The sequence below is a fragment of the Cololabis saira genome, chromosome 9 (assembly GCF_033807715.1).
Source record: "Cololabis saira isolate AMF1-May2022 chromosome 9, fColSai1.1, whole genome shotgun sequence".
Classification (NCBI taxonomy): Eukaryota; Metazoa; Chordata; class Actinopteri; order Beloniformes; family Belonidae; genus Cololabis; species Cololabis saira.
The window spans coordinates 29,061,971-29,087,122 of record NC_084595.1 but is presented as its reverse complement, the minus strand read 5'-3'; the positions used below and the strand labels follow the sequence as shown (position 1 = coordinate 29,087,122).

Genomic DNA, 25,152 nt, shown 5'->3' with positions numbered 1-25,152 from the left:
AGTTAAGAACTGGGAACTTCCAACAGTTTTCTGGCCTTGAGTTTGCTTTTATAGTTTCAATACATTTCTACAAGTCATCACACTGCTGGCTACAAACAACGGCTGTGATTTGCACAGAAATAAGGAGGACAGAGTGGACATAATGTATCTTCTTCATGTATTATTTTACTGGAAATCCCATCAATTCAACATTTAGAAAAAAAAACAACCAACAAACCTTGTTCAGAGCGCCTGCTCCAGTTAAGATAATGTGAGAGTTCTCCACTTGGATGACTCTCTGCCCCAAACGGACCAGATAAGCTCCAATTCCAATAGCGCGACAAGTCACCTGCAAAAGCATGACAACGTTGATGTGAGAATCCAGAAGAATTTGCTGTACTCTCGCTGCCGAAAGGAGACAGAGCCACATTCTCACCATACTGATGGTAATGATCTCGTCATAGGCCTGAGAAGATTCTCCGGCAATGGTGCCTGAACCTCGCAGGTTCTCAACACCAATACCGTCCTCATTCCCAATGATGTCAGTGATGATGTACCTGCAAAGGGTGGGCACACCGACAAGCTCAGCAAAGGAAAAACCTTTATAAGTCAGTTCATTTTTAGCAAGTTTTATTCCCATGCGTTATACACGAGTATGGCTGTGGTAAGGGTGACATATATATCTTTATTTGCTCATGCTAAAGTTTTATAAGACAGTATAATAGGTGAACTGTACCTGGATTCTCCTCCTTCCTCTACATGGCGACAGTGAACCGAATTGGTGGAGCTGATACGGGTGTAATCCTGTGGTGTCAAGTACAGGTACTTAAATCCCTACAGAAGGAAAAGATATAACCCATTACAAAAGGTATAGACACTAATTACCAAATCATCAATTTCCTTAAAATGAAACATAAAGGGAACCCTGTCCCAGAGGTCACCTTATAGGGATCGTTGGGGTCAATCCAGGCCACTTGGAACATGTGCTTGACCTCTTCGGCGAGCCCGATGCGAGCTCCACTGTTGGCTGAGATGTAAATACGTGGAATGCCCTCCAGCCGAGCTAACTCAGAAGCCCTCAGGAAAAGTTCATCCTCCTGAGGGCCAAATGAGCCGATCATATGAGTAATGTCATTACAGATGACAATAATGTCTCTGCCCTCTGGGTACTCTCTAGTCTTCATCTTCATCCTGAAGGCAACCATTCCCACCTGGTGAAGAGTTATTGTGGTTGGTTAATGTCATCACACTGAGAGAAGACAGAAAATGTATGATGTACGTATAAGTATGATCAATTTTACATCATTGTCTCCGGGCAGGCGGTTCATCTGCACAAGTCGGCCTTCTGGGTCCAGAACGAGTTCAGTACAATTCAGCACATCTTTAGGGCATTTGTTTCCTGAACCCCACAGCTTGAATAATGCCTAGAGGTCAGGTTTCTTTAGGTCAGACAATGTAGCAGTATCAAAGAAATAAATGAGTGCAGCTCAGTGATTTAGCAGTACCTGTCTGAACATCTCAGGGAAATCATACACGTATGTAGTTCCCAGAGTTTGAGCTTGGAAGCGTTTGGCTTGCAGCAGGTCTTTTGTCCCATAGGGAGTGTTAATCAGCATGCCATGCAAAAGACCCTGCTTGTCTCCATACGACAGGAACGTGATCTGCAAAGGCAAATGATGGTTATAATTTCTATTTTTAAACACATACAGTAGAAGAATCCAGGAGAAATTAAGAGATGTGTCAATTGTCACAGGGTGTCTGCTGTTTGCACCTGTCCAGAGCTTGAGTCAGTGACTTCTTTATAAAGACTGATGTCCAAATAATAGCCCGATTCATTAGTGAGAAATAGGCGGATAGGAAGTGCATTCCCAGTTGGTGTCAGACGAATGTACATCTTCAGCTCTGCCTGCAGGACGCGTAGCTTCCACAGACGACTGCCATAGCGCATCACCATGGAGCGGACAGACTCCTCTATCTGAGGGCCCAAAGATCAAGACAAGCATTTACAGGCTGAAATATACATATATCAGTGTATAAACCTTAATGTATGTGGTCTACAGCTATCATAACAAAATGCTAATATTATAATAGGCAGAACACTTTGTTATGGAAAATTAAGCTTTGCCCACTTGATTAAACTAAAACTGCTGACAGCACCAAAATATAGCCTTGGCCTGACTAAGAGTGCACACTGATAATCTAGCCCAAAAAGATTAACATTGACCTTAACAATGATTTGTCTACCAGAATGGTAAGAATCAATCATCATTTATGCCTCAAAATCATTGCACTTCCTTTGTTTCATTGTCATTCTGCACCGAGTCACCTGATGTATGTTCTGGCCTTATTGCATGCGATTGTTTAATTAAATCTAATCAAATCTAGATCATCTCTCTTCTTCCTGGTAACTTATACGCACTCAGTTTCAGTCCAAATAGTCACCCAGTTGGAAAGAACATATTAAATAAAGATAGGTTTTTCCACAACACACTCCTTAAAGCAGCACTATGTAACTTTTCCACCTTCATATCATATTTCCAGAGTCATTGTGATGGTACATCAACTTCCAACAGGTTTAATGACACCTCTGTTATGGTCTGAGGGGTCTGTATCGCCTTCACTGGCACTATGTAACTTTGAGGAGCATGGTAGGAACCCTTCCACACTACTGGTAAAGCACTACCGCTTTTGTCCAAAGGAGCCGCCAAACTCAACAAAAGCTGAAAGTTACATTGTGCTGCTTTAATGATGTGACAAGGAAATGTGAAAAGAAAAATGCATAATGCAAAACTACTCATAAGAGACGGCATTATTACTTTAACCCTAACCCTAACTCTGATTTGTAGAAACAGAGAAAACAACTGTGGTAGATTTTGCTGTGCACTGACTTTAGACGGATCCATGATGACAGTGGGGACGAAGTTGAGAAAGATATGATTACAGTCTGTGCGGACGCTGGTGTTGCTGAAGGCCACCTCCAACTCATCCATAGCCTCTAGTAGAAGACGTTCTCCTTCATTTTGAAGGTATTCAAAAGAAGCTTCCTGATAATGTAGAAAGATGATATGTCAATACCACCACACAGTATCCTAAAACAAGCCACAACCATGATTTCCATCATTTAAAGAACTGTGTCAATAAATCTAAATAATGTCTTTTAGTAAGATTTGAGTTTGACTTTCTCAGCCTACCTTTGTGACGAGATCAGAGTGTCGGATAATTGCTCTGATGAAGAAGCGGTAGTCTGTCACTTCAGCACCCTCCTGGACACGAGCAGCTCCCCGGTACAGGTGCATTTTGTGGTTGGCACAGGGAACAGCTGTCAGGTCAAAATTCCTCATTCGATTGAGCTCCAGCTGAAATGCTAAAGCCGGCTCCAGATTTCGGTAAATACGATCCTCTTGGAACTGAGAAAGAACGCAGATTGGAGCTTGTTTCTTTGAAATGCAACATTTTGGCTCTTCAACTGCATTCAATTTAACAAAAACTTACCCCATCTCGCGCTCTGAATGTGAAGAACTTGGGAAATTCTCTCTGTTCGAAAAAAATTACATAAACATAATCATTAGATACAAGGATCATTAAGGTAAAGACATCATTTCATTATCTAAGAAAATACTTTAAGTTTACAGGTCAATTGCTGCTGCTTTTTTTATTTATTTTTTTAATTATATGAAGAACTACCAGCTGGCTAAGAACAGCTGAACTTCCCAAGTAAAATACAGGTGCTGGTTACATAATTAGAATAACATGAAAAAGTTGATTTATTTCAGTAATTCCATTCAAAAAGTGAAACTTTTATATTATATTCATTTATTTATTACACACAGACTGAGGTATTTCAAGTGTTTATTTCTTTTCATTTTGATGATTATAACCAACAACTAATGAAAACCCCAAATTCAGTATCTCAGAAAATTAGAATATTGTGAAAAGGCACCTGGTGCCACACTCTAATCTGCTAATTACCTCAAAACACATGCAAAGGCCTTTAAATGGTCTCTTCGTCTAGGTCTGTAGGTTACACAATCTGTCCATAAGACGACCATTGATACCTTGTACAAGGAGGACAAGACACAAAAGGTGGGGATTCACAAGATGTGGACAGCAGCTGGAGTCAGTGCTTCAAGAACCACCACGCACAGACGTACGCAAGACATGGGTTTCAGCTGTCGCATTCCTGGACTGGACTGCTGCTGATTGGTTCAAAGTTATGTTATCTGATCAAAGTAAATTTTGCATTTCCCTTGGAGGAAAAGAGGAGAGGCACATAATCCACATTGCTTGACGTCCAGTGTAAAGGTTCCAGTCAGTGATGGTTTGGGGTGCCATGTCATCTGCTGGTGTTGGTCCACTGTGTTTTCTGAGGTCCAAGGTCAACACAGCCGTCTACCAGCAAGTTTAGAGCACTTCATGCTCCCTGCTGCTGACCAACTTTATGGAGATACAGATTTCATTTTGCAACAGGACTTGGTTTACGGACCATGTTATCCCTGTTCTTAATTGGCCAGAAAACTTGCATGACCTTATATTGTGAAGCGGAAGATGCGATACACAAAACCTAACAATGCAGAAGAGCTGAAGTCCACTACCTGGGCTCTCATAACACCTGAGCAGTGCCACACACCGATCGCCTGATTGCCACGCCGCACTGCTGTAGTAATCCAGGCAAAAGGAACACCAACTAAGTACTGAGTACTGTACATGCTCATACTTTTCAGTTGACCAACCTTTCTAAAAATCCTTTTTTTGTATTGGCCTTAAATGATATTCTAATTTTCCGAGATACTGAATTTGGGATTTTCTTTAGTTGTCAGTTATAATCATCAACATTAAAATAAATAAACATTTGAATAAAATGTACCGTTACAAGTATCACCTTTTGAATGGAATTACTGAAATAAATCAGCTTTTTCATGACATTCTAATTATATGACCAGCACCTGTACATTCAAATGGACCATTTAACTTCAAAGCTGACTATATATATTTTTTAGTAACTTCAAGACAGTAATAAAAATGATTTCCAGCAAAGGCACATCCATCCATCCATCATCTACACCCACTCATTCCTCCGTAGGGTCATGGGGTTTGGAGTGTGGATAGGGTCCCTAAAGATGAATCAAGGTAATTTTTCAACTGTGTGAGCATAAGTGTACAAAACAAATATAAAAAAGGACTGTTTGTTCAGGAATGTCCTGTTTCCTTTGCCGCCATCTTTATTCTGTAACAACAGATTACTGAATGTCATATATATTATTTTGCGTGTCCAGACAGTCATATAACTGACATTCGTTAGTCGAGTTGTTTAGAGTCAAGATGGTGGCGACCTGAACTGTCTGGCCGGCAAGAACAAAACATACCTTTTTATACACATTTTATACACAAGATCAGAATGACTTTGGTTCATCAGCATGGATCCTGCCCACAATATCACATAATGACAGTGTTGAGTTTTGTAACTTACCCACTGCGCTAATGTTAAATCCATAACGCTGTTAATGTAAATAATGTTCATACATTCTGTTCTAACTCAGAAATCCATTGATTAACACCATTTTGGTCCCCAACAACAGATTACACTCACTACCATCCAGTGAAGGGCCTAGGGCCGGATTTAAGTTTGAAATAGTTCTTTCATTTCAAAACAGTAAAAGCACAAAAAATTGTTTAAATTTTTATATATAATTGGTATATGATTAATAGATCATTTGTACCTTCTGTGCTAGCAAAAATGTGATTCTCCTGATTCCGTACTCAAAGAGGACATCCTTCTGCAGATAGGAAAATAAAAACAGCATTGTTATGTAAAAATGTGTTTAAAAAATATAAACTGTATCATCTTAGATCTTGTAGTTCACCTTTGACTGAGCAAAAGCTGTCAAAGCTTCGACCAAGGAATTATCGTCTTCAGTGTCTACTGATTTTATGGACACATTGATGATGTGGATTGGGTTCTCCCTGGTGTTCTGTAAAGGACAACATGACTGACTGTGACTGCTGAGACCCTGATGAAAGACAGCCTCTTTGAATTGTTAAAACTTTACACAGCAAAAGCCCCACCTTGATGTTCTCCTCCTCATATAAACTTGAGCAGGACTCTAAGAATGAAGGACCCCCCGAGAGCGTCTCTGCAAAACTTGACAGAACTTCATCAAAATCCCTGTAAAAGAAAACAATACAAATACTGTAACTTTTTTTTTTTTACTTTAAACTACATACATTATGTTTCCCACAACTAAATAGGCAAAAGAATAAAATAATCAACTTGATAAAAGTGACCTTCTGAAGTCGTCGAAACACTGGAACGCCACCATGGCTCCCATGCGCTGGCAGGGTGGAGAGAAGGCTCCATCCATGAAGAGCTCACTGCCCTGCCGATTTATCTTACCCTGGCCTGATCCACTCACTGGCACAGCAAGCCTGAATAAGAAACAGGACCAGTGAAGGATCTCTTGGAGAGGAAGGACTGCAGCGAAAACATAGATTCCTATAGAGTGCAATTAAAGCAAGTCTTCTTGTTCATACTTGTAGCCCCTTACACACAGCAAAACAGGCATCCTTGTGAAGACGCTGCTGTTTGATTTTGGGAATTCTCACAGACAGAACGGAGGTGGAATAGCACCTTTTCTCAATGAATCATTCCTGACGGGTTTGATTGATATGTTGTTTTTATCATACCAATCGTTATTGTGTGGCAGTGGTTGATGTCAGGCTTCTGGTGTTCTGTGATGCTGAAACTGTGCCTTCCATTTTTTTACTATGACCTGTATGATTTGCATTTTGTTCTGCTTTGTGATTCCATGTGTATGTTCCATGATTACGAGAGCAGTTAATTTCACCGATGGCTCCAAATCTTTTTACTGCCCCAGCAACTTCCCTTCTGGATATAAACTGGCAGGCAGATCCGATCTGTTCTGAACACAGCTCAGAAGATGAACTATGATGTGTTTTTGTTTTCACAATTATTCCTTTATTTTTGTAGTTTAATGGATTCTTTTTTTTCTTCCCCTTAATAAAGGGTTTTACCCATGGAAAGAGTAGTTAGTTGCTAGTAAGTCTTTTACAGACATCTGTCACTTCTGGGGTTGATGTTTGGCTTATCTATTGGCCACAGAGGTAAGTTGTGTTGCATCTTCATAGGGATTCTATGAACTTTGCAACACCCTTTGCCTCTGTGGTGTAGATATATGAAAAAAAGTATGAATATGTGATAGAAAATTTAGCCTTGGCTACTTGATTAAACCTAAGCTGCTGATAGCAGCAAAACAACAGCCAAGTGTACAGACTGGTAGTCTGCTCAAAAAAGATTAACACTGACCTTAAAGATGTTTTTGTCTACTCAAATCATAAGAATGAATCATCCTTTGTGCCTTAAAATCAGTATGCTGCCTTTGTTTCATTGTCGTTCTGCATCGAGACACCTCATGTATGTTTTGACCCTTTTGCATGCAATTGTTTACAATCTACTAAAATCTGGATCATTTCTCAAGTCTTATTCTTGGTAACATAGACACTCAGCTTCACTCCAGTTATTCATCTAGTTGGAAAGAACACATTAAAGAGCATTTGATGGGTTTTTCCACAACATCCTTGATATTTTGTGCAAATGTTTTAACGTACGTTACACGTTTGTGCCTGGAGTCTGCTGCCTCTTGGCCAAGACTCATGTAAAAAGAGATTTTAAATCTCAATGTGCTCTTCTGTTTAGATAAATGTTTGATTAATTACTTGATTGATGGAGGTTTCTGGCATTGTGGACTGGTATGAGTGCTAATAAGAGCAGGATATTCTGCAATGCCAGCTCGCACTTACACACAGAGCTATTTCCAGTCTGTTTTAATCGGTTACTGCTTCCAGAGAAAGAACAGAGGCATGACAAAAATGTCCTGCTGTACCATCTTATGGTCATACACACACAACGAGACAGAACACAAGAGCTGTGTGAAAGGGGCTTCTTCAACAAAGAACACGAAGTAGGAAAAGCCTCACGTCTAACTCTTGACAGCCGATGTGCCACAAAGTCATTGTTATGCAAGTGTCTGGTCTTGAGTCCCAAGTCATGTTCAGTCCAGAGAAACAATACAAAACAGTTCCATCTACCATGTTGGGATTCATTTATCTGCTTTTACTTTAGGATTCCCCATATAAGTAAAACTATGTGAATTGTTTGTATATTGAGAACCATTTGTTCAGTCCACACATACCGTACCTGCTGAGTGCCCATGTAAGTGCAGTAAGCTTTAAATGAGAGCTGTTCTCCACTTGGGGATCTTCTCTTGTGATTGTTAAACGTTAAGTTAACATGTCTGTGACAGCACCCAGATCAACTGGTTTATAATAGTGCCTCATTTAAACAATTTCATTTAAAGAAAAATAAGCTTTAAATGCACTCATCAATTTACTGACATGTGTTGGTTAAATCTTGAACCTTGTAACCGTTAAAAGGTTTACTCCATTGACTTTTAGTGTTTTACCTTAAACCTTAAATAAGGAGATTGTAAAAAAAAGAGTCTACTTCATATGGTATTGTCATGAATGTGATAACACTCCTCTCCCTCATACCCGTGCTGATCCTCTGCTCCCATCATTTGATACTGATTTTGTTTCAAAGTGTTGTTTCATTGTCATATTTCAATGTTCAAATGTCTCATTTAAATGTTGTCATGGGTGTTCAAGTCCAAGATGAATGTGCCTGGCTCTCATCTCCAAGTCGAATCCCCAGCAGGTTTAATGGATTTCATAGTTTAAACAGGAAAGAATTACCAATTGTAATTATCCACAGATGATCCTTAAAAGTTCTGAGAAATTGCAAATCAAGAAAATGGGCTCCTCCATTCACTAGCAATCGTTGAAATCTCAGGCTTGAGGTTTGTCAGAAGAACATGAAATCACTGAGATATACCTCTCAAAAAGCTCAGGAATGCTTTACAGGTAGAGAGAAGCAAGAAGAGGTCTGCTTCTAACGTGAATTAGGAAGGACTTGTGAGAGTAGTCCTTAAGCGTGTGTATATAAACAGGAAGAAAAAGCAGCAAGGTGCATTCAGCATGCATTGTGAGACGTACAGACAGCGAGGTGCTTTGGCTGGTTGGGAGGAGCTTTACTCTACCTGTTCAGAGTAGCGCTGCTCCCTCTGAAATAAGATGATTGACAGGTGAACATTAGCAGTGGGTGATCAACCCACACCTCCACCTTCGTGCATGATTTGATTCAAGCACTTTATATTGTAGCTGGGAAAGTTCACATTAAGACAGAGTGGGAGAAAACATTCTGCATTCAAAGTTAGCCGTAAGCAGTTACAGTTGAAGTTTATAGGCTGCTCTCCACTAGCACCATTGAGTACATCTTCACTATTTATCAGTTTAACCTAACTGATCAGGTCAGTGTACGCATCATAAAAATGACTATAAAAGGCAGAAAGACAGATTCAATTTTTCAGGCCTGGCCTTTTTTCAGAAACCGCTTCAAATTGTAGAATTTTGTAATGGGAAAAGAAATTAAAAACGAATCCCCTGAAGCTATGCAGAATTATTACATCTCCTCAAATTTTGACGTAGCAGTCACTAAAAACAACCTCGAGATCCACATTACATCATGATTTCAGCTGTAGTTTCATCAGAGGGAAACCCGTCACCTGTTTGGATGCGATGTCGGCAGCATAAACTGGAAGTCTACGGCACACGCCCCATCCAGCAGCTGGTGATGCTGAATGCTATTCAGCTCATAAGCAATGTAAGCTCTGCGAACATACACCTGAAGATCAAGACAGAACACATACTTATCAGCAGATCAAAATTAAAAGCAAATAAGAAAAAAATCCCTTCGTCTGAATCCGCTGAACATACCTCCAAGGCAGCCATGCACACCACTTGATTGGAGTGGTAGAAGAAGTTGGGCAAAACGTCAAAAATTGAGGTTTCAGAGAGAATGAGTTTCTACACCAAAAAAGAAAATATATCAATCATTTGATAATCAAGATATTGAAAGAACATTGTTGTGATGAAAGTCCTCTATGCAAGGCTAACCTTCAAGTTTTCTGGGCAAAACTGGTGTCCATACATATCAATGGCTGACAGGAAAATGGACTCCACCTGGTTGTGTCTTAGTTCATATGACGGCAGATGAGAGGCAATCAATACCTGTGAGACAATTGCAAAATTATCTATCAAATCATACACAAAGAATAATGTAATTTAAACAGAGGAGTTAATTATCAAATAATAATTGCAAATATATATACACAGCATAGCTCTAACTGAGAGGTGGGTGATCTTACCTGTCTGGCTCTCAAAGCCACCTTTGAGTTCTCCATTTTGCTCAATTGTGTGAGTTCATTCAGAATGGCCATGAGCTCGTCTGCCAGGGTGGGATCCCGTCCACACAACTGGTCCTTCACAAAGAGACAGTGTACTTATCTCAGACAGTGTGCTTATCTTTACATTGTAAAAATGGTGAATGTGCTTGTCTATGGGGGCAACAGCCTTACAATTAGCATTGTGACCAAGACGTTCTTCTTGGACACCTGCGCGTGAGAGAAGATTGAGTCGAGCACGGGACTCATGTTCGGTTTGAACTGCTCCATCAGGTTGATGACACACTTATCATAGTGGGCTGTTTGAAGGAAATAGAAGAGTGTTTCAACTACAGCAATACTCCAGGTATTACATAGAAAGTGCTGCATTTAAGGTTACCTTGCTGAAACTGTATCTCTACTTGGAGGTATCGCTTCAGCAGGTCAAGAACCACAGATTTCATGTAACCACGAATTCCACTGCGGTATCTGAAGAGAAGGAAGTCAAACGTGCCAAAACACTATACTACTGTCACACTTATATATTTTAGGGATTCATTAGCTATAAAACCTTCACCAAGACCATTTTCAACAATGTAAATTGTAAAAACCTGACTCCATATATCTCCAATACTAAACAATCTGAAAAACAAAATGAAAAACTAACCTCTGTACCAACTGTACAATACTTTGAGTGTTCATGAAGAAAACCTCACGGTCAGCCTTCCTCTGAAGTGTTGCTGCATGGCTGTCTAAAATGTTTGCAATCTAAAAATCAAATAAGAATGTCTTAGGCACAATCACAGTGTCAAATAACTTTTTGTTGTTGCACTTTTTACCCTTTGGCTGGGGAACTGGCAGAGGACGGAGGTGATGTTGCTCGCGTACTGAGCCATGACCTTGCGGATATCTTTCTCAACAGTAGGGGGAATACGACTGGCCACGCTGGTCATGATTTCTTGGAGTTCCAGCAGGGGAAGAGAGGGATCTCTTAGAGTTTTCATCAGGGTGGCTACCCATTCTTTCAGCTGCAGGGATTGCAAACCCCAATATGCTCAGACAATCAATGAAACCATCAGTTGGTGTAATGTGGGATTCCGTTATGGCAGAGGGGCTGATCTGTACCTTGCTGGTGAAATAAGGCTCTCCGAGGCAGTACCCATCCATCACATTAACCAAGTTGTCGAGGATGCTGTGAAACACCTGATGAAGCTTTTCCCCAACCATGGGCAGTGGTTGTTGGGGTGGGAGCGTAGCTGTGTAGAGTTCCACCTATAACCAAAAACAAAAGTGCAACGAAAGGTCTTTGCTGAGAAATACAGGGCCAATGTGACACTTTTAAGCTGACATGTAAGCGTTTAATTATCATTAGGGCGTTATAAATGAACAAATAAGAATGGAATGTACGGTCTGTTTGATTAACTTACCCTATGTATACTGCTAGGGTCATCCAGGTCTATGTGTGCCATGACACAGCCAGACTCCAGAACTGCCCCTGGCCTCTTCACAAAGTGTATACAACCAGACTGCTGGACAGTCAGCGTCATCACCATCTTCATCACCTGAATCCACAGCACAGTCAAATTACTGGAAAATTCTAGCAGATGCAACAAGGATAAAGACGTGATTGTTCATGTAATCAAAACCGTTCAAAGTCACCTCAATCTCTGCATAGGTTTCTCCTGCACCAATATGACCTCCATCCTCAACCAAGTACTGCAGCAGTTTGCCAGCAGAGGGGGACCTTAGCACTGTGGGATCCTTCTCCTTCTCAAACACACAAGTCTTGTTGCCAACAACTATGCGGTACCTATAAGATTAAAATCATTAAGACATCTGTAAACCCAAAGTCAGACGACTAACTTGGATTTTGCACAGCCATGCTCTTGCCTGTCTATTTCCTCCTTCATGTAGGTGATGTGGCTGCTTCCATCGTAGCATAGCAGGAGGCCGCCATCACTCAACCTGTGGACATCTATTTCAATGATGGACCCATTCATCATGATGACATAAGTTGTTGGGGATTGTCGAGCAACCTGGGGGCAACAGTAGTGGTTATTTATTGACTAAAAGAAGATTGAGAAAAACAGGGAATATTAAGTAATTAAGTAAAGTAGAAACCTTCAGGCAGTATTTCACTCCTTCGTATATCAGGTCCACATTGACGGAGTTGAGCAAACTGGCTGCAGGCAGTACCTGACCTCTGCAGGTGCAGAAAATGTTTTTCAAAGTCATTGACTTTAAAAGTGAGGCATGTAGATAAACAAAATTCAGATGGAAATGTGTCTACTGACCTTTCCAGAGAATGCAGGTAGTCTGACATGCTCTTTCTGAAGCTGGAATCAGCAACATGCAAAGCTCCACAGACAATACCCAGCATGGTATCTGGTCTCTCTGCCTGCAGAAGGAACATGTAACTAAGAAACTGCATACAAATCCACCACTTGACTGCAGAATGAGTTGTTGTTTCTGAGTTTCAGTCTCTAACCTGAATTTTCTCTGCAATGAGATGATCCAACCAGCCGGTGTGGATGTCATTGTTTCTGAAGCTTTCGGTCTCTAGTATCTTAATGAGGTATTCAACCGTTGTCCTGAAATCACCTCTGATGGAGAGCTCCTTCATCGCTACCACCATGTTCCTAGAGAAAACAGGACCCGTGACAACTGACAATAATGCCTCCTACTACAACATATTTAGTTAAGATTATAGCGTTATTCGATATTTTCCATATTGGCATTAGCTACAAAATGATATTACATAATTGCCTTATAAGATTGTATAATACAAATATGCCTTTGCATTTTCTTCTTTTACACCACCATAAGCAGTTACAATATAACAGATGTTGCATTAGTGGCTGTTGCTTCATGATAACAAGACAGCAGTTAGCTTTAATAGATAAACACAAATGATCATGGCAGCATAAAAAAGTGCTTACGAAATGGCCTCTCCGCGGTTTTCACCCCATGAGAAACAGTGTCCAAACTGGGAATCTGCAAATTCATGGAGGCCACCAGTTGCCCCAACGCTGAAATAGCCCCAGACATTTTTACTGCTGCGGAAGTTCAGTTCCTGCACCGTGCCGGAGCTGGGCTTGAAGCCCTGCGAGGAAGCGCAAAAACAGCCAGTTAGTGATACAAATTCAGACCCTTGTGTTTTCAGTCTTGATAAACTAAAGCTGTACCTCATCAGGGTTCTCACTGGTGATGCGAACAGCTATTACGTGTCCTCGTGGACTGGGAATGTAACTTGAAGTCTCAAAGCTAATGGCGGCGTCGCCCCATGGAGTCTCTCCATAAAGCAATCGCAAGTCCTTAATTCTAAAAAGGGGAATGCCCATTCCAATCTATCACGAGAAATACTAGGTTAAAATTTTTACCGTCACTTTGCAACAATCTCACATTGTGATCATACACTACAACGGACTGAGATTTACCTGAAGTTGGGCCGCTGGCAAATTGACATCTCCGATCATCTCTGTACAAGGATGTTCCACCTGCAAACGAGGATTCAGCTCCAGAAAGTGGAAGCTACCATCTTCCGAGTAGAGATATTCCACAGTACCAGCGCTTACGTAACCCACCATCTTGGCCATTCGCACAGCATACTATGTTGGTGAAAGAGGAAGGGGAGACTAAACCAGACTCAACCAGAGCAGAGGTTATGCAAGTGAAATAAAAACATACAGTGAAACAAACTGACCTCCTCCATTTGCTCAAGTGTTGAGAGGTCAGCTATGGTGGCGGGAGCCTCCTCTATGATCTTCTGGTGCCTTCTCTGGATGGAACAGTCTCGTCCAAATAAAGAGATAGCGTTTCCATACTCATCGGCTAGTATCTGCACCTCAAGGTGTCTGGCATGTTGCGCCAGCTGCATGATGAAGATGGGTGATCCAGGTACTTCTGCCTGAACCTGGACTCAGAACACAGAAAATACTTTCAAAACTGTATCAAAATGTAAGGTGTTAATTAAGAAATTTCATAGGAATTTCATTACATTTGATAACACAAACCTGTCTAAAAAAACCTGGAAAGTCCTCTGAATTTTCAACCTTTCGGATGCCCTTTCCACCTCCACCCTCTGAGGCCTTAATAACGACAGGATAACCTATTCTTTCAGCTCCCTGAAAAGAAACAACACATAATATCATTCACCAAAACCTACTTATTTGATTACATCAGAAAAAAATGTGTTGAGGTATAACAGGCTTACTGCAAGACCATCCTCTACATCATGAACACAGCCTTTTGTGTAGACCTCTGGAGGAACGCTGATTATTTTGCCACCTTTTTGGTCCTCTTCAGTCCACTCGGTTCTCAGGCCTGGAGGACAATGACGCACCACATAACACACATCATCAAATATGCCCATATGGCATACTGTATCTAATGACATGGACCTCAAAATACAATGTGGCCATGTGATGAGTCACCTGATCCGCTCCATGGTAGCGTAGGAATGTCAGCACTCTGGGCCACAATAGAAGAAGCCACCTTATCGCCTAAAGCCCACATGGCTTTACTGGACGGCCCTGGGAGAGATGTCAGTTGATAATGAGATGTGGCAAACCAAGTGAAGGTAATGCAGAATAATGTTTTAAGAGTTTGTACCTAAGAATGTTATCTCTGCTTTGTTCAGGAGTTCAGGCAGTTTGGGATTTTCAGATGCATGGCCCCAACCGGCCCACACAGCCTGGATAGAACAAAACATGACCAATTTTGACTGTTGTTTATTAAACAGGCATAAAAATGTGAAGGATGGAAAATCTTCACCCAGAGGCTACAAGCCAGACAGAACAGGTAAACTGCAAAATGTACCTGCACTGGTATTCTCTTTGCAATGTCTACAATCAGCTCTACGTTGGCATAGTTGTTATTGTTGGAGCCACCGGGCACAGGCACATAATGATCAGCCATTTTAATGTACTCTGTAGAGCGAAGAGTGAAACAAATTAAACTTCATGAACTTAAACTTCAGGCAGCTGCCTCGCAGTTTCCAATGTTTTTCTCTCGGTTTAAGCCAGATAGGCTCTTGACGATGAGTGCCAAGAAATAAAATAAAATAAAATAAAATAAAATAAAATAAAATAAAATAAAATAAAATAAAATAAAATAAAATAAAATAAAATAAAATAAAATAAAATAAAATAAAATTAAATTAAATTAAATAAAGATTAAAAAAAAATTACCTGCATTAGCTTTCAAGTCTTCAGGGGTTACCATGACCACAAAGCGAATGGTCCTCTCATTTCGAAACATTTCATAGGACCATCGGCGGATGGACCGCATACATTTCACTGCTGCAATGCCATTATTAGCTATCAACACCTGCAACAGAGGTCAAAAGCACTCCTTTAGCCCAAGTAGAAATATAAAACTCAAAAACTGTTGCTGATTCACTGAGGTAAGAATTCAAAAAACAAGGGAGATTATTATTCCTACCTTTTCTATAACACGGGTGCCACCGAATCTTGTGACGAACTCAGCTGGGGAGGCCACAGTGAAGTCCCTCTGTAGATCCATCTTTCTGTGTTCACGTCCTTTTTTCACCAAGTGAAGACCCGACATGCTAGGCCTGGAGAGGAAAGCTCATGGTTAGTCATCCACAATCCCCTGCTTGTATTCTTTTTGTATTCTGTTTTGTTAACTAGATGCAACAACCATTCAAAAAAAAACAACAGAAATCCCAGGCTCCATATGACTATCCATAATGTCAGACTAAAGCAAACTCAATAGAATCAGACCATAATGTTTTTCTAAAACTAATGAGGGAAACACCCCTGCAACAGTGTCAACCAGAGGTTGTTTGCAGATCAAATGACATCAGTAAGTGAATTATGACTCTGATAATCAAAATCCAAAGTTCAGCCTCAGCGTGTAACAGTCAAAGAGACAACAAAGCCCCTTTATTTGTGACATTGTCTTTAAAAATAAACTTCTTAACAAACTACTGGCAAAAGAAACTAAGCCAAATCTGCTGTTATGTCTTTTAAATCTAACGATTAAGATTGTAGAGTCAATAAAAATAAATAAACCTTTTCACAGGATGATGCATTTAAGCAGACTCTCTTTATTACAGGTTCTAGCTTTTCCAGGAGATTGCACATGTGTAGCTGATGAAATATTTTAGTTTTGACAACAACAAAAAAAACAGCATTGATATACAATCAGTTTGACATCAACTTGTTATGTTATTATTGTTTATTATTTCCCTTCCTATGATGAGATTACTTTGAAACACTATGTTATTAATTGGGAATAACCCTTTAAAATCCACAATTAAAAATTATTTTTCAACATTACATAGATAAAATAAGCAATATATTATTCCAGGTGTCCCAGTAGCAGTGTCTGCAGTGTCACTTATTGCCTTTATTTTTATTATTTTATTATTACTTACATCGATGCATGAAAATTTATGGATCGTTTAATCAGGTTCTGATTCCATATTGATTCCTTCAAAAGTGGAGGAGTAACCGTTGAAAACTGCCTTTTGAAATCATGGCACAGCACATCCACACCAGCAGTATTACAACACGCTGGAACACTGATAAGGACCAAACAGGCTAAATATTTTTCCATATTTGGAAATACACAACTTGACTGAAAGTCAAACCCTGAACATTTCAAGTACGTACCATAATAATTAGATCCCTCCAGTCTTGTTTATCTGCTTCAGTTTCCTTGAATATAAACGCCTGTGTCAGTGAGTATCACTGCAAAGCTGGAGTGCAGTTTTGTCTGTGAAGTGTGAACTTTAACTGTTGTACTGTACAGCTCAGTGAGGAAATACAAGCAACTTAACTAGTGGCTGATAAGCCTATCTGGATCTGTGTCTTCTCCTGTCTGCTCTTTATCCAGGACAAGAGGCATGATCGGCCAGGGGATCATTTAAAAATTAGCATGCTTTAATGAACAATAAAAATCTAATTATAACCAAGCTTGTGCTAAAACATGTTGTGTTTTTGCAGAAACCCTGCCTGCCACCCTGCTGGTGTTTGGTTGGTGCTTCCTCAACACGCAGCTCTGCACAAAACAGTGCTGACCGCTCACAAACCTCTGCAGAAACCATAAAAAGGTCCTTTTTCAAAACCCAGCGACAACTTTCCGTCGCTTTTTAATACTAACCACTTGCCATCATAGACATGTAGACATGTATGTATGTCTATGGTTGCCATAACATAAAGCTACCGTCCGCATACCTAAACACCGGCGACATCAACTTTCTCTCCAGGACTCACCTTTGGAGATAAGGAAATAAGTTATTTGTCTCCATTGAACACCATTATTGTGTAGTGCTACGTTGCTTTGCTGCCTCAGTGCGACTAGTAATGAGACATGAGCAACTGTTGAGTCTCTGCACCGCTCTTCCTGACTGCTCCGTTAAGGCTGGTTTATGGTTCCGCGTTACACCAACGCAGAGCCTACGGCGTAGAGTACGCGGCGACACGCACCATACGGTGCGCGTCGCCGCGTACCCTACGCCGTAGGTACACCGTGCCCTACGGCGTAGGCTCTGCGTCGATTTAACGCAGAACCATAATTCAGGCGTTACTCCTCCCACACGGGCAGCAAACCTTCACATCCGCTGCAAACAGCTGGATGTTTACAGATGTGAGCTGCCCTGGATCACAGACAGGAGAAAACTCGTTTCTGAAGAGCTACATGACAGTCATAAATGCAGGGGTGGAAAGTAACAAAGTACATTTACTCACGTTACTGTAATTGAGTACTTTTTAGGAGTAATTTGTAATTTAAAATGTTAAATTTAAAATGAGACATTTTAACTAGAAATAAGACAAATATTCTTGTTAAGATTTTGAGTTTTTGCAGTGATCCATTTTACTTATCCTGTGAAGGACAGAGTTATATTGATAAGTTCAGAAAACTGTTTTTTATTGTTGTGTTTTGATGTATTTGATGTAAGCCCAGTGTATATTTAAAGCTTACAGAAGGCTGCATTTAACTGCTGCTATGTCATTCCTGCAGTATTTCTGCAGGTGTTTTGGTCAGTGCTATTATTTGTAATATATTATATTATCTGTAATCAGCACAAATTATCTGTCCCCATATGATAAAATCCACCATCCCCCCTGATTTTTTTTTTACAACTCGAGTACTGCTTATATTGAACATTTAATACGGCCCACTCTAAGATTTGACGGGTTGATCTGGTATATTCTGGGCTGTGTTTAACATTACTGATTACTTGGCTTTGACAAACAACACTAGGCCATGAAATTAAGGCAAACCTACCTGTACTAACAATGTTGTTACTTGTTTCCTTTCAGTGATTCTTACAGCTTTGTTATCACAACAGTAAACACCATTCACTAATCAGCCTTTAGGTCTGATTAGTCCAACTGTATGTAAGTCTATGAAAAAAGTCTTCACTTGATTTATTATTTCAGTAGTCATTTGGAGTTACGGTCTTGTCTTAGGTGTAGCATGATGTTTTATCAATATATTATTATTATTGTCATGTATTTATTCATTTGTTTTAGTTTATTTAATTTTAAAAAGTAAAGGATAAAACTTGTTAAATTTCACTGTTTGTATGCCTTTTATCAGAGCTTTCCATGACTCCATGTGTCTAGTTTCAAAATGAAAAGCAGAGATAGTCAAAATCCAAAGCTTGAATCCACAAAAATCTCCTTTGTTTTTATTTCTTTTTTTTTAAATGATGATGAAAGAGTACAATAAAATCATTAAATCTACTGGAAGGCCTAAATTAAAGTATTCCCTAATTGCAATATTACCAAACTACCAGTTTATCAGTATCAATGCAGCAATATCATTTAAATTCAAATTTAAAAAAGAAAGATGAGAAGCAAAAAAACAAAAACATCCTATAGCCAGAAATGTTAACGTTGCATTTTGTCCAACAGTGGGCAATCTGCAGCAAAAAACACGGTTTAAAAACTTTACACAAACAGGACTTTTATATTTTGGTGTTCCAACTTATATTTGTCATGAAAATAAAATAAGTTTAATTTAAACTTCACTGTTATATGTATTAGTGACTCATAAATTGGACAAATGGTAGAGACATCTGTTTATGTTTTTTTTTTTTGAAGTGTTTTACATCACTAAATATCACTATCATCTTACAAATTCTCTATTGGGCAAGCTCTAAATATTATAATAGTAAAATACATCTCATCAAAGCTTGTAAAAGGAATTCTGGTTTGAGATGAGTGAATATCCTGTTTTCTAATAACTTAAAGTTTGTCTTTAAGGTAGTCAGAATACCACCATAGTGGCATTGATTATAGTAATTTATATTAAAAAAGAAATAATATTAAGAAAACATGTATATGTCGTTGGCTACATACTTGTTTGCTTTAGGAAGTACTGCTCATATGCAACATTTCCTTTATTCCTAACATGAATTTCTGCTGAAATGAGGGCAAATTTCAGATTATTAAACCATTACAGACATGTAGCCATTTTTATCAGCAAACATGTCACCAAGTAGTTTTGCAATGAACAATTCCATATAATATAATATAATATAATATAATATATATATATATATATATATATATATATATATATATATATATATATATATATATATATATATATACATACATACATACACACAAATGATATGTACACACACACATAACTCTGTGTACAGCTTTCGAAAATAAATATAAATATGAGCCTGTATTTTCACATGCTAAATGATATCTTGTCTCTGTTCTGTTTGGGTTTAATTTGGTATTTAAATATCTAAATTATTAGAAATCACAGCGTTCCATTTTAAATTACTGTTAAAATGATGCTCCAAACCTTGAAGATTTGATTTGTACTTGTAGATTTCAGCTGTAACTGATTTACATTTACTTTTGAGGTCTTTACAACTAAAAACAGCTGTGCAAGTGCAATGGCCAAAGTGTGACTAGTAGCCTACATTATGTTCTAGGACATTGGAAATTATTTCTTCATTCTTAAAGAAACAAAAAAAAAATTCACAAATCCTAGTGTATTCACATAAAATAATCTAAAAGATTCAAATATGTGATACACAAAACATACAATACTATTTTTGTTCCACTTCAACTCTTAAACAAAGCATTCCGTCATCATGTTTCAGTATCAGAAGGATAACATCGTCATGCATACACACATTTATTTTACATTAATTATTTTTCATTATTAGAAAAATGTAAACTACAAGAAATCACTTTTAATGCTAGTATTCTTGCAGAAGGAATTTGCTTACCTACTCAACCACATGATTAATCCGACAAGTTGTGCCAGCACATACAGCTTTTACATAAATCAAACGATGTGCACTAAATAACTCCTCTGACCTCTCTACCATTCCGAATGCCATCTTGCCGGTGTTCCAAAAAGTAGAGTAGAAAAGTAGAAAGTAAAACCTTTTGAGAATTGTTTTCTGCGTTGTGACCTAAGTCACACCACCTCCAGTGTTCAAAGTCACTGGCTGAAGCTCTTGTTCCAATAATAGAGCTGAGATGTTTGGCAGAACACAATAACACATCTCTACGCAGTCAGGTGATAACTCTCGGAGAAGGTGTATTACAGCACCTTAGCAGCCATCCACAGAATTACATCGGACAAACTCTCCACCCTACATTATTTGTCTTGACTGCCATTAGAAATAAGTGAGAAGCTTTAGCGCTTCAAAAGCTTTTGACCTATATGAAGTCACATGACAGCGAGACGAAATCATGCCTGACTTTCATCAGCAGACACTAAATGTATTTAAATAGAAGCAGAGGCTTACTTGATGATTGAAGAGCTGGGTGGTGACACTTCGGGGGGTGTCTGCTCTGTGGAAGATTTAATGAGGGAAACTGGTGACTGACATGCTCCGCTTGGAGGTTTCGTTGTCAGAACTTCATCGTCTGAGGAGTAATCCTCTGATGCACCAAGAATGAATTTAAGACGCTTCCTCTCCTCGGGCCCTGAGCTGAGCATCGGTGTTCTTGCTTTGCAGGGATTCTTTGTGACCTCAGTGGAAGCCTGTGATGGATCACACTCCACTGTTTTGACTCCAAGACTTGCAGACCCATCACTGGCCAGAAAGTTGCTTGGCTCATTGCATGTTGAAGTTGCAGCCACCGTTAACTGGGAATGTTGGCTGGCTTGAGGAGGGGTGCGAGTAGTGGATGCATCTTCCTCAAGTGGAGCTAGGCCACAGAGAGGTGGAGTTTCTTCTCCTTTTAAAGGCATTGCTGCTGTCTTGGTATTAATTCTCCACAATAGTAATACAATCCACAAGATCAATCCCAAAGCTGCAAACAGAGGCATTCGCAGACATCCTCCAGAGACTGCAACAAGAAGAGGGCGGACAAAATCATTCAAGCGGCACATGACAGCAATATTTCTTTTATCTGAAGTGAGGCAACTAAAATGATGGATACATTTCCTCCCTTTAACATTCAGAAAAACTGTGCATTGCTATTATTACTATTATACAAATGCATATTTCTTCAGCATATCTCTCATTACTGGCTGCAACACAAGTTCAAACATTTTCACCACAAACAAATATTTTTATATTTGTAGGCAAAATTTGTATTTAAAATTCAAGAGTCATGAGGATGAAAATTCATCAGGGTATTCAGATTTTTGTTTCTGAACATCTGATGGTGAATTCCCAGTGTGGTGGTGGGATGTGTGTGTGCGTGCGTGCAGGGGGGATTCTATCCGACTGAAATTTCTCAGTAGGATAGGGCACTGAAGACAACAGATTTGTGTGTTATTTGTGTGTTATTTGTTATTTGTGTGTATTTATTTCCATTTTTTCATTTATTTTTGCAATCTAACTTTGTGTACTTGATGTCCACTGTTCCTAAAAATTATCATTTAAGCTTATTGAGGAAACAGCTGCCTTAACTATCTGTCTATGGCTTTTCCTATGGCTTTTCCTTGGGAAAATGTTATTTTGTAGTGTTTGGCTACAACTAAAAGAAACTGAAAATTAGCTGTATATGCAGCACATCAGATTCATTTGTTGACTCTATGTCTACTGCATTGTCCCTATCAAATAAAAGCATTTTTTTTCTTTTAGTGCCCAAACATTTTCATGGTTTCAGTTGGAAACAGTGTACTAAATTGGTGTATAAATGAATAAAGGAGATTTCCAGTTCTCGTTTCTATGATGTTTTAAATAGCAATAAGAGTATTGAATGAGAATATTAAGTTTTACACTCACAAAAGAATGTTTTGTTACAAGTCTCATGGTATTAATTGGGTAGCAGATCTTGTAAAGTTCATGCGTGAAATTATTCAAAGTCAGTTTTTCAATCCTTGAGCACCTTTAACAATCGTACGCTGCATGTCTCTGACTACATAAGAAAATGCAAACTTGTGGGTAAAATACAGAGAAAAAAAAAGAAGCAAATGAGCTAATATCAATATCGACTTCAAACATGCAGAATTGGTTAGTCTATAGCTGTAATGTGCTGTGTCCTTGTTCTGACTTCCAGTAAACTAAACTGACAAAACATGATTCTGTGTAGCAACTGTATGCTTTTACTATTATATTCTGAATATCTTTGTGTGAAGGTGATCTTCCCTCTTGAAACACAAGAACTCAGGATAAATTGAGATAAAGATCAGATTACATTTTGCTATTAGTGCAGTTCATATGAATAATTATATAAATTAGCACAGTTTTAGTTTTTTTATAATTAGCAGAGATATGCAGCTCACTGAGCCAGCACGACCTGGCAGGAGACGTTTCCCAGACAGGGTCCTGTAAACAGGCTGCTGGACCAGCTGACATCAGAGACAGGTGGGGCTTGGAGATATGGGCTAAAGGTCAACACTAAGGGAAAGAGGACAAGCTAAACTGAAGGGAAGGAGCAAACATCCTCACAGCCAGTGTGGACAAATATTAACAACCTATATCAAAGTACAGAAACCTACATGAAGGAGGTATTACTCTGCACTTTAGGCGAAACATGTATGGATTTCTTATGCCAGTCTATAAGTAAATGTCAAAGTAAAAACAAATATCTATTAACACGCCATGCACATGGAAGAGATACAAGCAATTATTTGTCCAGTGGAGGCAATTTGAGCCATAATTTTTCACCATGCAAAGAACTTTTAAAAATAAATTATTTAACCTTAGTTTTTTTCCCTCTGGATTAATCAAGTATCCATCTACCGATCTATCTGTTTCAAACGTCATATGTTAATAAGTGTGAAAATAAAGCCATATAGGCTATACTTCCACTGTTTGACACCAGTGAGATTCCTTTGGCAAACAAAGGAGAATATGAAGTTAATGAGAAATGACTGAATGCCCATGTGCACTTCAACTCTCAGGCAAATGCACACAAAATGTCACAGACATATAAGCAGGAAACTGAAATTGATCACGCAAATCCACAAATGTATCAAATCTCTCAAGAGTATTAACAAAAGAAAGAAAGAAATAACTTTCAGAGGATCAATACTCTGTTACATGTCAACAAAAACTGTATCAACATTATATTATATTAGGGCTGTTTTTAAAGGTCAAGTTGTGTCCATTAAAACAGGTTATGACTTGGAATTACTTTTTCTATGTGACATGGAGGGTGAGAAGGAGTCATAATCCGCTTTAAATGCACCGCTGGTAACACCTTCGTTGTGTTAGTCGTTTCCAAGCCGGCTGCAGCAGCAAATGTGAAAACCACCTACCAGCAGCAGCAACAGTCCTGTCATCCTCCCACGGCCGTCCACACACCTCCTTCCGCCTGGAGCGATAGTAAACATGTCCCTGGAGGAGGAGGAGGGACTTCCACACTCCTCCCCGTTAATATAATACATCCATGCTCCTCCCAGGGACAGGGACAAAGATCACACAAAGATGGAGGAAAGAGAAGAACTTTCATCTGCAATCTTTTTCATGATTTATATTTTCCAGCTGTTGAGTTCAATTAAAATTTTGATAATTAGTTTGATACTAGATTAAATACTCAAAACAGTAATATGTTAGTTAGTTAGTTCATCTTTATTTCGGTCAATCACAAGCATAAAAATCAACAAGCAAGATAACAAACATCTACAGGTTTTTTTCCCTGGTCAACATTGTAATTATTTTGACCGAAAAGGTCTGGGCTTGAAGCATAAAGCTTATTTTGCCCACCTTTTAACATAATGGAATATGCAAAAAGAACAAATGAAGTATCATGAGGTTACACAAAATAATAATAATAATAATAATAATAATAATAATAATAATAATAATAATAATAATAATAATAATAATAATAATAATGATGATGATGATGGTGATGATGATGATGATGATGATGATGATGGTGATGATGATGGTGATGATGATGATGATGATGATGATGATGATGTTGATGATGATGATGATGATGATGATGATGGTGATGATGATGGTGATGATGATGATGATGATGATGATGATGATGATGATGATGATCATGATGATGATGATGATGATGATGTTGATAATAATAATAATAATAATAATAATAATAATAATAATAATAATAATAATAATAATAATAATAATAATAATAATAATAATAATAATAATAGCTGTAATAACTGTAATAATAGTAATAATAATGATAATAATAATAATGATAGCTTTGAAAACAGAAAGTGAAAAGATGCTAAAGAAACTGACAAAACCAATTTAGGTTGTCATTTCATCTCAAGCATGTGTATCGTGTCTATACATCAAATTATACATACTATCCATGCATATGTTCATACCGACACACACACACCTACATGCATACATGTGTACATTCTTCTTTGTTTGCTAATTCTGCTTGTATATATGTGTCCATTACCTTTCCTCCCTGATATAACCAACCCATTGCTGTCTCAAAATGTTGTAAGGATGAGAATGAGAATACCGGCACATTAT

General features: G+C 38.7%; 1 protein-coding gene across 1 annotated transcript in view; it reads right to left on the bottom strand.

The window, feature by feature from the left end:
• acacb (acetyl-CoA carboxylase beta) overlaps positions 1–23,961 on the bottom strand; it is a 29,507-nt gene extending 5,546 nt beyond the window's left edge. Inside the window, exons 1-44 of the mRNA XM_061729114.1 lie at positions 23,943–23,961; positions 23,488–23,514; positions 21,031–21,577; positions 15,714–15,846; positions 15,461–15,599; positions 15,090–15,199; positions 14,883–14,964; positions 14,705–14,803; positions 14,485–14,594; positions 14,285–14,395; positions 13,975–14,184; positions 13,709–13,879; positions 13,457–13,618; positions 13,211–13,374; positions 12,760–12,910; positions 12,566–12,669; positions 12,393–12,474; positions 12,162–12,307; positions 11,931–12,081; positions 11,699–11,833; positions 11,397–11,543; positions 11,111–11,299; positions 10,939–11,039; positions 10,672–10,760; positions 10,467–10,591; positions 10,257–10,370; positions 10,006–10,119; positions 9,826–9,915; positions 9,615–9,733; positions 9,090–9,113; positions 6,262–6,402; positions 6,043–6,142; positions 5,841–5,948; positions 5,697–5,753; positions 3,472–3,513; positions 3,171–3,386; positions 2,868–3,023; positions 1,751–1,954; positions 1,485–1,640; positions 1,281–1,403; positions 921–1,190; positions 716–813; positions 416–536; positions 218–328 (exon numbers count right to left, since the gene is read on the bottom strand). Coding sequence (XP_061585098.1) covers positions 218–328; positions 416–536; positions 716–813; positions 921–1,190; positions 1,281–1,403; positions 1,485–1,640; positions 1,751–1,954; positions 2,868–3,023; positions 3,171–3,386; positions 3,472–3,513; positions 5,697–5,753; positions 5,841–5,948; positions 6,043–6,142; positions 6,262–6,402; positions 9,090–9,113; positions 9,615–9,733; positions 9,826–9,915; positions 10,006–10,119; positions 10,257–10,370; positions 10,467–10,591; positions 10,672–10,760; positions 10,939–11,039; positions 11,111–11,299; positions 11,397–11,543; positions 11,699–11,833; positions 11,931–12,081; positions 12,162–12,307; positions 12,393–12,474; positions 12,566–12,669; positions 12,760–12,910; positions 13,211–13,374; positions 13,457–13,618; positions 13,709–13,879; positions 13,975–14,184; positions 14,285–14,395; positions 14,485–14,594; positions 14,705–14,803; positions 14,883–14,964; positions 15,090–15,199; positions 15,461–15,599; positions 15,714–15,846; positions 21,031–21,557 — 5,802 coding nt within the window. The 5' untranslated portion in view covers positions 21,558–21,577; positions 23,488–23,514; positions 23,943–23,961. The remainder of the gene's footprint in view (positions 1–217; positions 329–415; positions 537–715; positions 814–920; positions 1,191–1,280; positions 1,404–1,484; positions 1,641–1,750; positions 1,955–2,867; positions 3,024–3,170; positions 3,387–3,471; positions 3,514–5,696; positions 5,754–5,840; positions 5,949–6,042; positions 6,143–6,261; positions 6,403–9,089; positions 9,114–9,614; positions 9,734–9,825; positions 9,916–10,005; positions 10,120–10,256; positions 10,371–10,466; positions 10,592–10,671; positions 10,761–10,938; positions 11,040–11,110; positions 11,300–11,396; positions 11,544–11,698; positions 11,834–11,930; positions 12,082–12,161; positions 12,308–12,392; positions 12,475–12,565; positions 12,670–12,759; positions 12,911–13,210; positions 13,375–13,456; positions 13,619–13,708; positions 13,880–13,974; positions 14,185–14,284; positions 14,396–14,484; positions 14,595–14,704; positions 14,804–14,882; positions 14,965–15,089; positions 15,200–15,460; positions 15,600–15,713; positions 15,847–21,030; positions 21,578–23,487; positions 23,515–23,942) is intronic.
• Between the last annotated feature and the right edge of the window lie 1,191 nt (positions 23,962–25,152).